This window comes from Salvelinus sp. IW2-2015, linkage group LG3, assembly GCF_002910315.2.
Source record: "Salvelinus sp. IW2-2015 linkage group LG3, ASM291031v2, whole genome shotgun sequence".
NCBI lineage: Eukaryota > Metazoa > Chordata > Actinopteri > Salmoniformes > Salmonidae > Salvelinus > Salvelinus sp. IW2-2015.
This window is the reverse complement of record NC_036840.1, coordinates 3,866,563-3,882,969: the sequence shown is the minus strand read 5'-3', so window position 1 is coordinate 3,882,969 and position 16,407 is coordinate 3,866,563. Positions and strand designations below refer to the sequence as shown.

The 16,407-nt window shown below is 44.1% G+C and overlaps 1 protein-coding gene across 1 annotated transcript in view; it reads right to left on the bottom strand.

Annotated features, from left to right (window-relative positions):
* Positions 1-4,295: 4,295 nt before the first annotated feature.
* Positions 4,296-16,407, bottom strand: part of ppfia2 (PTPRF interacting protein alpha 2) — an 81,679-nt gene continuing 69,567 nt past the window's right edge. The window contains 11 exon segments of the mRNA XM_070436465.1: positions 4,296-5,589; positions 6,372-6,455; positions 8,110-8,263; positions 8,640-8,708; positions 9,159-9,334; positions 9,986-10,083; positions 10,223-10,398; positions 10,593-10,631; positions 12,147-12,215; positions 14,337-14,537; positions 15,790-15,871. Coding sequence (XP_070292566.1) covers positions 6,397-6,455; positions 8,110-8,263; positions 8,640-8,708; positions 9,159-9,334; positions 9,986-10,083; positions 10,223-10,398; positions 10,593-10,631; positions 12,147-12,215; positions 14,337-14,537; positions 15,790-15,871 — 1,123 coding nt within the window. The 3' untranslated portion in view covers positions 4,296-5,589; positions 6,372-6,396.

The window sequence follows — 16,407 nt, the reverse complement described above, 5'->3', positions numbered from 1 at the left end:
CAATAAACGTCTCTACAGGCAGAATGTGGAATGAAATGCTATTTACAGTTACTTTACAGGTTGTACGTGCTGTTGGTCCTGTTGGAGGCGGAGGTAGGGTATCCACAGGAAGTGTTGTTTACCCGGCGCCTTTAGGGTCTGTCGCTTGTATTTTCAATCTCATTTCCTCACAATCAGCTGAAAGGGTTTGCCGTTTGGTCTACGGTTCAGTTAGGCTCTGCCACATTGTGCAAGTGTTTGTCACGTGCGAATTGCATCAGTATTGAATAATAAAAACCAGAAGTTCAAACCGATATACAGACTCCTGTATTGAAGGTTGGGTTGATAACACTTCCCTGTCACAGGAGGTTGGTGGCACCTTAATTGGGGAGGATGGGCTCGTGGTAATGACTGGAGCGGAATTCGTGGAATGGTATCAAATACAACAAACATGGTTTCCATGTGTTTGATGCCATTCCATTCGCTCCATTCCAAGACATTATTAATGAGCCATCCTCCCCTCAGCAGCCTCCACTGTTCCCTGTGGATATGTTGTATCAGACTACCTCCGACATAGGGACAAAACCGGCGGACAACAAGTCAAATAAGTTGAAATGAACTTTGTTCAACATTCTGTCTTGTAATGGGACTGTTCGGAATGCTGTGTGTAAGTATTTCACTTTCGGATTCTAAAAGAGGCTATGTGTGTTCCAGTCTGTCCTGCTGCACCCCGGGGTGGGTGCGCTGTGGTGGGCCGGAGGACTCCTGAAGGGTCACGTCCCCCTGGCTCTGTGTGTTTCAAAACGGTAAGAGACATAGTGACCAGAGAGATACAGGATAGAAAGTCAAACATCTGTGTATGTGGGTCTTCTCAGACCTAAAAAAGAGCCAGGGAGACGTGGTGAAGGAGTGGTGAGCCTGGTCAGGAAGGTGCTGATTGTCAGAGGTCTCCCCAAGACCCGCTCTGGGAAGATCCCCCGCTCCTCCCTGGCAACCTGGTCAACGGGAAGCGATACACAGTAACTCACCACATTCACCCACCATGTCAATGCTTGTCAATTCTGTACTTGGATTGAAGCCAACAACAATATTTGTGTAGCATATTAGAATCTGAGGTATTCAGGCACACTTTGAGGAATGGCTGCATATTAATAAATAAAAAGTTTTTGTGGTTCTGGAAGACAAAGGGGCAATTATTCATCAATAATAGCACTGGATTATTATTCCTGTACAGCTGCCAATTATCTGGCGAGTCGGTGTTGGATCAATTTAATTCATACCGACAAATTGAATAAAAGTTTGAGGATTATATGAAAGATGAAATTCACTCACGATGTAATAAGATTTAAACAGAAATGGAAAGAAATATTGCTACTACTAGTAGTATGGAAGACTGTGTCTATCTCCACAGATATCCCCTACCATTGAGGACCCAGATGTGTACAAGGACATTGAGAAGATGGCAAAAACAGGAGCTGGACCCGCTGGACAGTGACTCTCTAACCTCCTGCTCTAACCCTCCAACTGGGCAGCAGACAGTGCAGAGTCTACCATGAAGGGTGGATAGAACTGTTCTTCTGACTAGACAGAAAACAGGCAGTTCGCACGAGCTGTATGTACTTTAGCCAACTCCACTGACTTTCGTTGGCGTGACAACGAACATGGCACAACAGGAGTTGACTATAGCACAAGCAGGTTTGAAAACCGGTCACTGTGTATCTTCATTATTCCACTGAAGACACTCCCAATTGTAGACTTAACAGTTACGCCGTCTAACATTACCCAAAGGGAACAGTCATTCTGAGAGATGGGTGTCACTTCCTCTGTGTGGGGATGACATTGAAAGCCAGGACAAGAAATGACATGAAATAACTTGGTGGTAGACCTTGAACAGTGGTTAACAATCTTGTGAAAATGTGCAGTATATTTACTACTGTGAAATAAAATGTGGGGGGAAAAAACTTGGTATAGCTATACTTTCAATTCTCTGAGTAAGGCCTAGATTCAATCAGATCAAGTGTTAACCGGCGATAGCCGACATAACTGCGTTGGAGCTGTCAAATTGGTGAGAAGCTGCTCTTGATCATTGTCACAAAGCCACACCCATCCCACTCGTGTTAGAAGTTCAGAACGAGAAAGTAGACTATATAGAAATACTGACGCTCAAATGAAAATCATTCAAAATAAATAATGAGGATTTCTATCAGCCTAATCAAGGTGTAGATTACATCTCACATTCCAGTGTTCGAACTTGTAAACAAGGCTGCATGGTATTTTTCTTAATGCGACTTCGTGCAGCCAGTTGCAATGTCCACTTTAGGTATAACGCCAGGAGCTGCTTATGCATTTAACAGCTCTAAATCGTTTCACCTCCGACCCCACCAAAACAACCGCTATGCAGTTTAAAGCTTGTTTGTCATATCCTCATGGTGTTACCAGTAATGGGTACCAATATCAAAAGATAGTACATGATGAAGATAGGCAGAAACTGTCTCTCCCATAGAAATCCCAGATCACACTTTGTAGCTGATCTCATCTGGTCTAATGGCTCTTTATTCTTCAATAAATGGACCCGGGGCTTCCCCACCTGGACTTGATATGCATAAATAATAAAACAAACTTTTAATTCCATATTCCATTGATTTTAGATATCTCCTAACTTTTGCCACACATGGAATGAGGCTCTGAGTGTAGCTTATTGCCACTTTGATGACAACAACAAGCTCCACTCGTGAAAGCAGAGCAGCAGCACTACATCATATAATGTATTGCTCTCTCTACTGCAGCAGTCGTGTTCGGATCTGTTATCAGTTTCTTGCTCTCTACTGCAGCAGTCGTGTTCCGTTCGGATCTGTACAGGCCCTTCTAGACAAGTCAGGTAAAATTACAATCATATCAGATCCGACCCAGACACGTGACATTATTTCGAAATCTGGATCCGGACACTCAGGTCCCGGATAGGGTCTCGGTACTGTGATTCGGGTACGGGTGGATCCGTGGACCTCTAAAAGGCAGTCCTTCGATATAAAGTTGTTTTTGATGAAAATGAAAACGTGTCAGTTGGTCTGAGTGAGGGGCCCAATAGGAGGGATATGTTTATGAAACCTGAAAACGTTCAGTTATTGGCAGAGAGGTTTTAAACTCTCTTTGTTATTGGTCTGTTGAAGGCCCAGGGCAGTCAAAAACGTGATTCTTCTGTGTTTTATATTTCCACACTATGAGGTTGGAATAATGTGAAAATGATAATGCCCTTTTAGTGTACGAGCTGTTTGAAAAGACTGCCTGAAATGTCATCCTGTTTTGGTGGGATGGAGTTTTGGCCTGCCAGGCAGTAAATTAGCTTATAGATCAATAAGAGAGTTCCAAACCTCTCTGCCAATAACAACAATTTCCCATCCCCGCTCAGACCACACCCAGACAGTCCTAGCAAATGTCTTGCTTGAGAAATGGCTTTTGGCTAAAGTATTTTTGTTTCTTTTTGATTGAAAACAATTACAATAAGGTACTTTATTGTTAACCAGAAATGATTTGATATTGAGATTTTTAAAAAGGCTGCWTTTGACTTGTAAAGCAATTTGGGTCCAGGAAAACATCTGAGCCCTGGGTGTATTCGGGTATGTTAAACACTGAACAGTGTAGTTAGAAATAGACTGAATAGAGCTGTCACGATTCCCTATTCCATCTGATAAACAATCATTTTTGTTCTACACAATACATTTCTATCTGAACATTCTGTTACGTTATGTCCTCCTGAAAAGGCCCCTGCAGTTGCTGGAAGGGTCTCCCACATAACTTAGCTTCAGTTTGGGTTCCATCCTCATGCTGCCAACATTTTAACACAATTAATGAAGCTTACTTTATACCTACTTACAGACTTCAACAAACTCCAACCGTACAAATCAAAACCCCTTCATATTACTATGATAACATAACCATTTAGCAGTCAACGGAATATTGCTCAAAGCACTAATGATGCCAGAACTGAGCTCTGGAGTGGATATTCCACATCCTGCATCTATCATCCATTCTACCTTGTTGATACATTGATATGTTAATAATGTGTTTTGACATATATATATATATAWWTTTTTTWATGTATATTTATTTATTTGMGGGGGGGGGAAATCCCAACCCCCGGTAGGCCATCATTGTAAATAAGAATTTGTTCTTAACGGACTTGCCTAGTTAAATAAAATAAAATAATTGTCATGTTTATTTTATATCTTATAGTTTAATATGATGAATGAACTCTTCATACTAGAGCTCTGAAGTGAAGCAATGAGTAAAAATAGTCATTTCAACAGCTACTTCACTGACAGTATTTTTTTATTGGCAATGAAAATTTGTTTGATCACCACTTCGTTGACCAAAATACAATTAGTAATGAATAAAAAATGGACACAAAATAAAATGATTCTTTGTTTGTGCAAATCGAGGATGTAAAAGTCAACAAAAAAGTCAAACTTGATCGAGTACTCCAGCAGAAATAACTCAAAGACAGGTAGGAGGGCTGTACAATAGGTTTCCCTGGCAACTCAGACAAAAACAAAGAGTTAACAGTTACACCAATGTCACAGCAAGCAACAGGTTTGTCATTAAAATTCACCTCACTTCGACATGTTCATATACACTCTACGCACACTGAGTTAAGCAGTCTGTCTTTCAGTTATTTCTCAGCGATGCTGAGTCYYARCRCACGGCAAAATAAAAAAAGTCCAGCTTGAGTTTCTTCATGTAGGGGTTTATGGTCAAGGTACTGTAGGTGAGTGAGATCATCTGATGAAGAGTGTTCCTGCTGTTAGTTGATCTCTGAGCTCAGTAGCTACAGAGGAGTCTATCTTTTAGTCTGTGGCTGTAGTCCAGATTTTCTGTGGTTGTATCAAAGTGCTTGTCACATCATCAGTAGATGTCACAGTGCGTTTGTGTCCTCCTCCCAGAATGCTTTGCTATGAGATGGGCTCAGTCATGATTGTGAGGTGAGGGGCTGGTGGATGGTGACTCAGATACATGGGCTGTACACGCCACTAGAGAGCAGGCTTTACCAGCTGGGGGGAGGGGGGGTCACATGGCGACCAGATGGACAGTCTCTCCAAGGTGAAAACACAGTTTATCTGCACAATGGAAAATAACTATGTACAAAATGGTCTCTCAGGGAATGATGGAGAAATGTTCAGAGAGCAGCATAGTTTAACCAAGGTCATGGACTTGAAATGGGAAGGGGGGGGGGGTTTATTTGCACAAACTCTGAATATCTTTTCTTTTTTGTAATATAGATGTGTATATATTTATATATATATATTTAAAAAACCTCATATTTATATTAATTTACAGATAACCTACACATCTCCTGGTAGAAGAAATACACAGTACATTATGCTTCAACAAGTTATTGTACATGTAAAAGGTAGAAACGGTGACAACAGGACAGACAGAAGGAAAGTAGCACCGGCAGCTGCTGCCCAGGTTTCAGGGGGCCTTGACTTGGGTGGGAGGGTAGGTAGGGGGGTGCTTCTTGGCAGTGCGTCTCGTCAGAATGTTTGTTCCAGGCAGGATGACCCGTCCAGCAGCTCCAAGGTACAGTAAGACCTTCTCTACATACAGTATCTGGACCTGAAAGAGAGGAGGTATGGTTTAATTACACTGTGAAGCTTCACAGTGCAGTGCAGTCACAGTGCAGTTGTCATGAACATGGATTTGATCATATGGGAATTATTGTTGACATTACTAATTCTGTAACATTATCTCATTTGAGACAGATTCATGTAGCTGCCATATATCTCTCTACCTTGGCATTCAGGGGTATTCATGTATTTATTAGGGATCCCCATTAGTTCCTGCCAAGGCAGCAGCTACTCTTCCTGGGTTCCAAACACATTAAGGCACTTACATCACACATAAAACAAAATATAAAACAGTACATCATTTAACACTATTACACCACTACATATCTACAATACAAAATGTATAATACCGCCATACTACCTGTGTGTGTCTCTTCACAGTCGCCACTGTTCCATAAGGTGTATTTTTATCTATTTTTATCTGATTCTACTGCTTGCATCAGTTACCTGATGTGGAATAAAGTTCCACGTGTACTGTGGCTGTAGTTGTCTGTGCTGGACAGAGATTAAAGGAGGGACAACAGAGTGAGGCCGCCTTATGCTGCTGCCTTTGACTCCTATCATCTGATCATGAATGAGAGCAGGGACTCTCCTCTCCAAGCAAACATGGTTATCTGTAAAGACAAGTTACCCTCTCACCCGTTCCAATTTCTCACAGTCATTTGCTGTCCCTGAGCAGAACGACAGATGTAACAGAGAGGGAGAGTTTGTGTGTGAGCATGTGTGTATGTGCAACTGATAGCTTGTACAGGGATAATGTGTGTGACTTACAGCTTACAGTCTCTCTTCTCCTCCCTCAGCAGGAGTAGGTCCTCACTGTAGAGCTGTCCAGACGCTGCACTGCTAAAGGGCCAACTGTAGGGGGAGACAGAGACCCGTCAGTTAGTCACTTAGCTTCAACACCCAGAGTGGGCCCAGGGTCAGTAGATAATGCTATCCAACTTACTTTATGCCCATAACAARTGACACAGGATCAGCTCCCATTGRCCACTGTGAGAGGGACAAACAAATGAGAGAGACAAACAAAACMGACTCMAAACCAGTTGATAAGGGCTAGGAGTACAGTAGACCATACTGTGGATACAACACACTGCACACACACGCACCACACACGGGAACGAGGTTAGTCAAAATGTCAGCTAGCAAAGCCAAGGCACATTGCATCGCACACTCAGAGGAGGAGTGCACGTGGCCATTTTGAGTGAATCACACCTCGTACAGGAACAAGTCTGATAATGTCATCACCACCACAGACCAGGGACCACAGATAGAGGCAGATACAGGAAGGCAGCTCGATTACACTGGGGACAGAGTGTTAGAGAAGAACTCTGGTCAAAACCTGCAATCGGATGTCAGCGATAGACTTACTTGTATCAGAAGTTGCGTCCATAATTCCGGAGTGAGTTCTGGCATAATGCAGCCTGCTGTACTACAGTCTAGCTGTAACTCACTGGGCCACAATCACAGACGCAAGTTTCAATACATCTCTCATCCCCTTGAAAACGCAAAGATTTTGACCAGCATCCTCTTTTAACAACAGGGCGAGGAGCGACACAAACCGGCAACTGTAAAACATCCATCTTTTCCATCATACATCTTTATTACAGGGCAACTAACATAGCTCAACTAACATAGCTCAACTAACATAGCTCAACTAACATAGCTCAACTAACATAGCTCAACTAACATAGCTCAACTAACATAGTAACTAACATAGCTCAACTAACATAGCTCAACTAACATATGCATAGGGGATTCATTGCTTTAACTTCAAGGGGGCAGCAGCAGAGGCTGCAACTGACAACTACTGTGCTAATAACAGTAACCTGAGTAACAATTACTTGACACACAATATGTCTACTATAACAAACTGACAACCTTGACAAACAAATGGCCACCCTTGTAGTTGGCATCAGGGGCAGAACGAAACAAAGGAACAGAGCAGTAGAGGTAGAGAGAGAAGACAGTTGGAGAAGAGAGGAGGTACAGTAGGGTGGACAGCAGGAACCGGGGAGTTTTGGGGGGCGTAAAGGCACACAGGCCAACAGCAGGACACATGGTATAGCGCCAGTATATCTGACCTTGAAACCAGTCCAAATACATGTCGTCAGGACTGTCATCCAGCGCCTCATAGAGCACTGCACACAGAGCAGCAGTCCCAGAGCAGAGAAAATACAGGTATAGTCAGCAACATGCTCCATCCATACACCGATAGGCGAGAGAGAGTGTGATGGGGAGAGAGCCCCAAGTAAAGAGAGGGGCAAGAGGACCCCCCCCCAAACTCTAACACAGAAATGAAATGCATCCAGGTACAATCTTAATCAAATACATTTTGTGGCAGTTAGCCATGTTTGTAAGTGTTTGATGAGTGCAATTTACCATGAAACTTGGCATTTTTAGCAATTCACATTCATCCATGCTAAGTGCCCTAAACTGGAGGCGCTAGTTTAATTGTTAGGTCTACTTTGTGGGGGTCTTGGCCATGCAGGGGGTCTGTGGGGGAGCTCACCTTCGGGGGGTAGCCTACGGGAGTGTGAGCCGGTGGTGACGCGGAAGCCTGCGGGGAGGGTCTCTGCCGAGCCGGGCATCATACTGATCCCATGGACGTCCCGCGAGGGGAACTGCCTCCTCCACGATGGCCCCCGGAGATCATTATCTTCATACTGACGAACAGACACACAGACAGAGACAGGGACAGGTTAGGGATTGGGTTTAGAGATGGCAGCCATTATCTTATCACCAAATAAACTGGTCTGAGAACAGCTTGTGTCTGCATATACAGTAGTGTTTACAGTAACTAACAAAAATTACTAATTTCCCAAGGCCTTATATTTATTTCTCAAACCAACTCTAAGACAATATGAGAGACAAATGAGTGATGGGTGGGAAGTGGAAACTGAGGACAGGTCTGAGGTGCAGCGAGATGGTGGAAAACAGAGTAATGATTGACAACAAACCCAGGTGTGTGTGTCTGTCTGCCACGGCCCATCACCCATGGTAACAGCGGGGCTAGCTGTCCGGGTGACAGGAGTCACTCACCTCGTCCAGTCGTCTCTCAGTGCCCAGGGCTAGCAGGTTATTATATTCCCTCTCCAGAATCTGACGTGCCTGGGGAGAGGAAGGGGAAATAGGTCTTATTAGGTACATTTGAAATGGAAGTTGTAGGTCTCTTTATTTGGGGCTCCAGACGCTTTCAGTCATTTTGATACCAAGCTAGCATGACTAAACAGCTCTCTGTTGACCTACTGGTCTGGCACTCAGGGTATTATTAGACCTGTTTGAGATGGAAAGACTGAGAAATGAAAAGATGTTTGAAGTGTACCTCTAATGACGATCATCTAAATCATTTATTCTGTCGTGAAAATCAAAAAAATTAAAAACACTGTTTAATTTAACATCATAATTCACTTGCTTTTAGTTCTGAGAGACAAGACTCCGGACTCTTGGAATGAAGACGTTAATGTCTTCCTCTTATGGTGTGGTTGTGCTAGTATATTATGCATCGCCCTCTTGTGGCGTAACTATGCTATAGCGTGATGGGGGGCAGAGGGATCTGACCTGAGTGCTTTGGTTGGGGATCTGGATGAGCAGCGCCAGGCTGGTGTGGTCAAAGTTGTCGTCGAGGGCGACCAGGGCCCCGTGCACGCCGCTCTCCAGCAGGATGTTGGCATAGTCCTTTAGACCGATGCTCTGGACCCAGCGAATCACCCGCTCGTTGCTCCACACCAGCACGTCTGGGGCACACAGACATGGTATCACAGTAAACACAACATGGGTGTTCGGCCACAGACACAGAATATTTCCATGTCTGGTTACATGATGAAGAAAACCTCTGGGCTCTGCTAGATTGGTCTTTACTGACCATCACCTCCTAGCTCTATGACAGGTAGACACTGCTTGGCTATATTTCACAATAGAATGCAATACATACTGTAAAGTAAGTGCGCTTCCACAAGTATTATTTGCCTTAGCAGATTACTAACGAGATTGTAATTAGACACCACTAGAATATATTTTAGCTTAAAGGTCTTCATAATCGTTCCTTGAGCAGTCTTTAAAGAAAAAAGTCCATCCAAAAACGATATGGTATTTGTTTCATTAATCCATTGTTGACATAGTCCCAAAATGTTATGCTTGTCACCAATCAACTTTTGAAGATACTGTATATAACTTTAAAAATACAGAAATCATCCCCATATGATGGACTTTGCATCATATGATCCTGCGTTTTGCGTCATATGATACTAAATGCATCATACGGGGATGATTTCTGTGTTTTGAAAGTTACATATCTTGAAAATTTGATTGCTGACAAGCAAAACATTTTGGGACTAATGAAACAAAAAACTAAATATAGTTTTTGGGTGGAATTTTCCTTTAAGTACCTCTCATTTCATGCTGGCTGTGCTCTCTGCGTCTCTCCAGCTCTTTCCTGTCATAGTTGAGCTTCTTCAGACCCATGATACCATACTGCAAACTCGTCCTACAGACATGGGAACATTAGAAAAGCCATTTTTAGAAAGACAGACACAATAATATTTTGCGCTTATTACCACAAAATGAGCCTAAACACTAAACTTTCAGATCAAATCCTACATCATGCAGGAGGAGGGCAGGTGTACCTGTGAAAGCTGTCCACCATTTTGAGATGCACCCGGAGGTCCTTCTTGGTGAGGTGGTCCAGCATGCGGGCGTCCACCAGGCACTCCATGAAGTAGCTGCGGTACTGAGGTAGTCCTAGACTGGGCAACCACTCGTTCCCTATCCACTCATGGTTCATGTCACCATACGCTAGAGTCTGACAATAAGTACAAGGAAACAATTAAGTACTGTAAACCATTGTTAATCTGTAAATGATTTTGATGAAGTTTAAAAGTAGCCACATAGACAACTCTGGTATGTGCCTAGTTAAATAAAATTAAAATTAAAAAAATAAAACTAGAGTAACTCTAAGTAATCTACAATTCTACTGTTCAAATCCATGAGAGAGACCGAAAAATCCTTTACCTGCGCCCAGCTCCCCTCCTCGGACTCCCCGGACCTCTGTCATTGGTCAGGCATGGAAAAGAAACAGTAGCAATATGCATGAGAACATAATAGCAACAGGTCACTGGACTTCATCTACAGTCCAATAGTTTCTACTCTAGCATCAGAGGATCTCAAGTCAGAGCAAAGGCCTCAGATTGTACAGCAAAGTTCTCCCTCGCATATATTCCCCTAACAAACTATTCCAATCTTAAAGTAGAGCTCCATCTAAATATGCATGAAAAATCACTATTCGAGGGAGAGAAAGTGGCCTGTGGGATTTATCTGCAATCTGAGAAGGGAGAATGATTTCCCCCCTTTAGTGTGTGAACTGAACTGGCCCCATGGGATAGTAACACAGTTATCCCTTTAGTCCTGGCCTGGGCTGAGCTGCTGCCACATTACATTTGATATGGAGACGGGCGCTGCTGCCACATTAGGCCAATCCAACCCCATTTGCACAAAACGCCTGGCACAAATGAGAGCCTTTCTTCCCGTGGTTCGCCCTCCGTACAATGGTACTGAGTTGGCTATTAGCCTCATTGTGCCTGGCTGTATTAGAGGCAGGGAGAACAGTGGAACAAAGAATAACCTTTATGTTCAAGCTCAAAGAGATCCATTATTACATGTACAGTATAGTACATAGCTGTCTGTGTCCTAGGGATTGACATGAATGACACCTGCAGTGACTAATAATACTGCAAGCTTTAATCTTGAGACAGAACCAATAGGTTTTAAATGAACATGTTTGGAATATACTGTATCAATTAGCAGACCTGTATCTGATTTGATGTAGCTTCTTACACTGCTCTTGTAAGGTGAATCCTATGTACAATCAGCTGACCACTGTCAGGTTTAAAAGGATGACATTGCTAATGGAAAAAAATCTGTCTTGACATGTGCTGTATCTAATCAACATCTGGCTGAAACATACCATAAACACAGGTAATATAGGGTAACTACAGTATGGTACCCAAGGGCAACGCAGCTTCCTGAACCATAGCAGTAACACCAACACATACTGGTAAATATAGGGCAGTGCACCAGTCATTCCAATTAAAATGCCTTCTTTACCCACTATAATGAAAGGGAGAACTGAGAATGGATGTGATGTGATGCAGTCTAACCACATTATCAACAAACCTACTGTTATTCAATCTCCCTACCCTCCAATCTATAGGGGGAAAAATATGTTTTATGTCACATACACCAGATAGGTGCAGTAAAATGTGTTGTTTTACAGGGTCAGTCATAGTAGTACAGCGCCTCTGGAGCAAATCAGGGTGAAGTGCCTTGCCAGGGGCACAATGACAGATTTTTCACCTTGTCGGCTCAGGTATTCGAACCAGTGACCTTTTGGTTACTGGCCCACTGCTCTAACTGCTTAGGCTACCTGCCGTCCTCAGTACAGGCCTCAGTAAAGCAGCCATTGACAGGTCTCAACACTGCAGTGAAAGCAAGAAAAGAGGGAACAGAGAGGGAAGTGAGTGAGAGCAAGAAGGGTAAAAGGAGAGGAAGGACTAACCGTTTTGAGGAGGGTGCTGCGAGGGTCTCCATTTCCTCGTGGGTCACCCATACATTGCCTGACGGCTAGGAGTGCGGTGCCCAAGAGAAGACAGCAGCAGCAGCAGTAGTCCGCCAGGAGGGGCAAGCAGTATTAAAGAAGAAGAGCAGCACCACTGTAAGCAATAGTGTTATAGCATCATGGTCAGATGATGAGCAGGCCCGCCCCTCTGGGGTCAAAGGGCACCGCAAAGTACACAAACAGAACCTAACAGACACAAACACGCATTTCATAACACAAGGAGCAGCCCACCTACACAGGTGCAACACTACAGGCCAAAGAACCACATGTACCATGCATGACAAGACTGGTTCACCATAAGCTAGTGTAGTAGTGGATTAGTACAGGGTTTGGAGCAAACAGACACAAATACAAACATATCCACCTCAGTCTAGTTTGATATACCTCAGTGTCCACACGTTAAACCCCTTTCTAAACACTCAGTCTAGTTTGATATACCTCAGTGTACCACTTGTTAAACCCTTTCTAACAGACTCAGTCTAGTTTGATATACATCAGTGTTCACAACTGTAAACCCCTTTCTAACAGACTCAGTCTAGTTTGATATACCTCAGTGTACCACACTGTTAAACCCCTTTCTAACAGACTCAGTCTAGTTTGATATACTCAGTGTACACACATGTTAAACCCCTTTCTAACAGACTCAGTCTAGTTTGATATACCTCAGTGTACACACTGTTAACCCCTTTCTAACAGACTCAGTCTAGTTTGATATACCTCAGTGTACACATGTTAAACCCTTTCTAAACAGACTCAGTCTAGTTTGATATACTCAGTGTACCACACACGTTAAACCCCATTCCAACCCATTCTATCTGTTGTTGATTCTAATTTTGCAGCCATGATTGCTGTGCTTTGCAGCCCCACTGGATCAAGCTGTCATGACCTAATTAAGAACACTTGAGGAGATGACAATCTCTATTAAAGACACCGTATTAAGGGCTGCTCATGCATGCTTGTTTCACACTATAGAGCCAGCCAAGCCCAGCTGTATGGCAGCACAGTACGGTTCGGGTCGGCCCCATAGGGTGAATCAGACTGTCACTGTCTGTGAGCTTAAAGGCAGCAGATAACCAGTCCTGTGACTGGTCGAATAATAGAAGTCTGCCCTACTTTCCCCGTCAGTGTTCTGCTTGTCAGACACTTCCCTGATTACAGGGTTTAACCCGGAGTGTAAACTAAAGTGGTCATTTGGTTCAGAGGGCAGGGAACTGACCACCAGTCACAGCAGGAGGCACCAGGGCAGAGGGGGTCTATAGAGTATATTCCCAAGTTACTGCTCCTTGTGATGATTGGGTTTGTGTGTGTGTGTGTGTGTGTGTGTGTGTGTGTGTGTGTGTGTGTGTGTGTGGTGTGTGTGTGTGTGTGTGTGTGTGTGTGTGTGTGTGTGTGTGTGTGTGTGTGTTGTGTGTGTGGTGTGTGTGGTCCGTGTGGTGTGTGTGTGTTGTTAGTGAAGAATGTGTGACATGTGATAAAGCTACATAGAATAAACAGTTTGTAGCATTAAGCTCAGCAGGTTCCTCAGAGGTTACATGAAATCACCATGACAACTCGGAGCTGTGAAACAGACTGAGGTATAAAATAGCTGTTGGTGTGGTAAATTAGAGTAAATGATGCAGAGCTGAATTAAGTGCATGAGCTGACTGACACTACTGAGTGATAAACAAGCCGGCCTTAACCGGTTTCCTCCCATTCTCTCCAACATTCAGTTACCAACACAAAGGTTAGAGATGCTACACAAGTCAGGTTCTCTGACCGTGCAGGCGTTACAATGCAAACTAGCAGAAATAGCTTCTTGAGTGTCTTTACCCTTGAAGACTATACCGTCTGTGTGTATGTATGCGTGCATATCGGAGTCAAGAACGTGCCGTAAGCTCACTCAAAATGTCACCGGTGGAGCTATCGAATAGGATGCTTTTTCTATAGCTCAATGTGTTTGTTGTCAAGCAGGCGGTCACGTGTGTTGGTGTGGTAGAGGAGCCTGGTTAAAGCCCAGTCAGAGGCAGGTTCAGGGAGGCGGCGCTATATGCTAAGCTAACACTGACGGCAGTTACATGCATGAGTGTGTGTGGGTGTGTGTGTGTGTGTGTGTGTGTGCGCGTGTGTGTGTGTCAATGGATACTCACGGTTCTGGAGGTTGGCGGGGCAGATGGACTGGTGAGGGAGACCATCTCCTGGATGGCCAGGCGTAGTTTGAGGCGGTGCAGGGGGTTACTGATGCCAATCTCCCTCTGGATCTCTGTGTCCGACAGGGCAGACATGATGGCACCGCTCTTCACGTTGGCACGACATGCCGCCACGTACCAGGCGGGCATCCCCAGCCACAACTGAAACAGGAGGAAGACCATTTGTGGTTTCGTGTAAAGTAGCGAGTGAGCTTGTTTTTACAAATTATAGGTGATGTGGTGGGAGAACTTGTCTACCATCCTTACTTATGGTAGACAAGTTGTGTAGCGCTTCCTTGTTTTAATAAAGATCTACTGAGAAACAGTAGGGGGCAGTCATGGTTGAAATGTTCACCTTGTATGTTCAAGCATGTTCTGTCATACTTAAATGAGGAAAAACTGAATACAGACATAGGATATTTCAATGAAGACAGAAAATAAACTGTGATGATTKATTGATAGGCAACGCATTCATTTACTTAATGAATACCCATGTTAATATTAAACAACATCACTATGGCCTTTATGAGGTGTAATGTCAAGCAATTGCAAGCTGGGGAGAACATGGCATAGTAAATCACAGAGTAGACCTTTACCAACAGCCTCTGAGGCTTCCACCAAGGTGACATCAAAATCTGGGACATTGTCTCCCATAATATCAGTGAGATCCAGATTCAACACACTGCTGGTCCCATAGGCCCAACGCCAGAGTGTTTCCCAACTCCACTCTTCCAGTATCCCCAACAGCACACAGTGTTGTTACAGCCTAGGACAAACACACCTCATTCAACTCATTGAGGGCTTGATGATCAGTTGACCAGTTGTATCAGGTGRGCTTGTCCAGGGCTACAATAAAAATGAGTACTGTTGGGGGTACTGGAGGACTGGAGTTGGGGAAACACTGGATTAGATAATAGACTTAATATAATAAAGCACAAAGAGTAATGTCAGCCGGAGGCGTAATCATTTTATAATAACTCTCGGTAACATGCTGACTACGGCATTGGAGTTCCCCGGGTCGTAATTACAACACAATACATCCAACGATTATGTAACAGCACTGTGTCGTTCTACATCCTTACATACCAGTCATGTTTTGATTAAAGGAAAGCATCTGGTCTGCATTTCGAAGAGCCGTATTAGAAAGGGTGACCATTAGGCTGTGGAAAGGCATCGGGTAATTTATTTGAAATGTGAAACATCATCAACGGTCAGAGGTTAGAGGATAATGGGTGTCGTATCTCAGGTGAATGCTGAGTGTGCAGACTGGGGAGTCAAGGAGGAATAGACCACCTCACCGGGGRGGAGAATATTATCTTCTTCACAGAGTGGGAGTCTGGCACAGACCTTGTYAATCTAWCCCAGAGGCGGGAGGATTGAGAATGGCTCCAGGCCAGAGTAGAGGAGTGCCTACCTCCAGCCAGGCCACCACTGTGGGGCCGTCCCATTGGGCGAAAGGTAAGCCTTTCCTCCTCGCCTCTTCCAACAGCTCATGCCTGAGGGCGGGAGCAGAGACATGGGATTAATGCACTGCACACACACATATACTGAGACACTCACCCCCCCTCACACAAGGCACTAGTATTACACCGAAATGTAATGTATGTGTTCACTGTACAGTGCCACACACTTTATCTCTCACAGGCCAGAGCTTTCTGAAAGGGCACGACCTTATCATAAATCAATCTCTCCACACACACACTGCATGTAAAATGAGTACGCTCTCTCTCTGCCGCTAGCTCTCTCTCTCTCTCTCTGCCTCTCTCTCCCCCTCTCTCTGCCTCCTTTTCTCTCTGCTGCTCTGCCTCTTTCTCTCTCTTTCTCTCTCTGCCCCTCTCTCTCTCACCATCTGGTCCAGACACACCTTCAAGGGACAGCTAGGGCTGCTGGGCTGCTCACTGAAGCCTGACTTTGATTTGCTAATCTGAAGAACCACAAATCTCCACTTGTCTCTGTGCTGCAGCTGGGAATGTATTACTACTGCTGAGATACTAACCACAGAGAGACTGGGCTTTTTCTGCTGACTGCGATA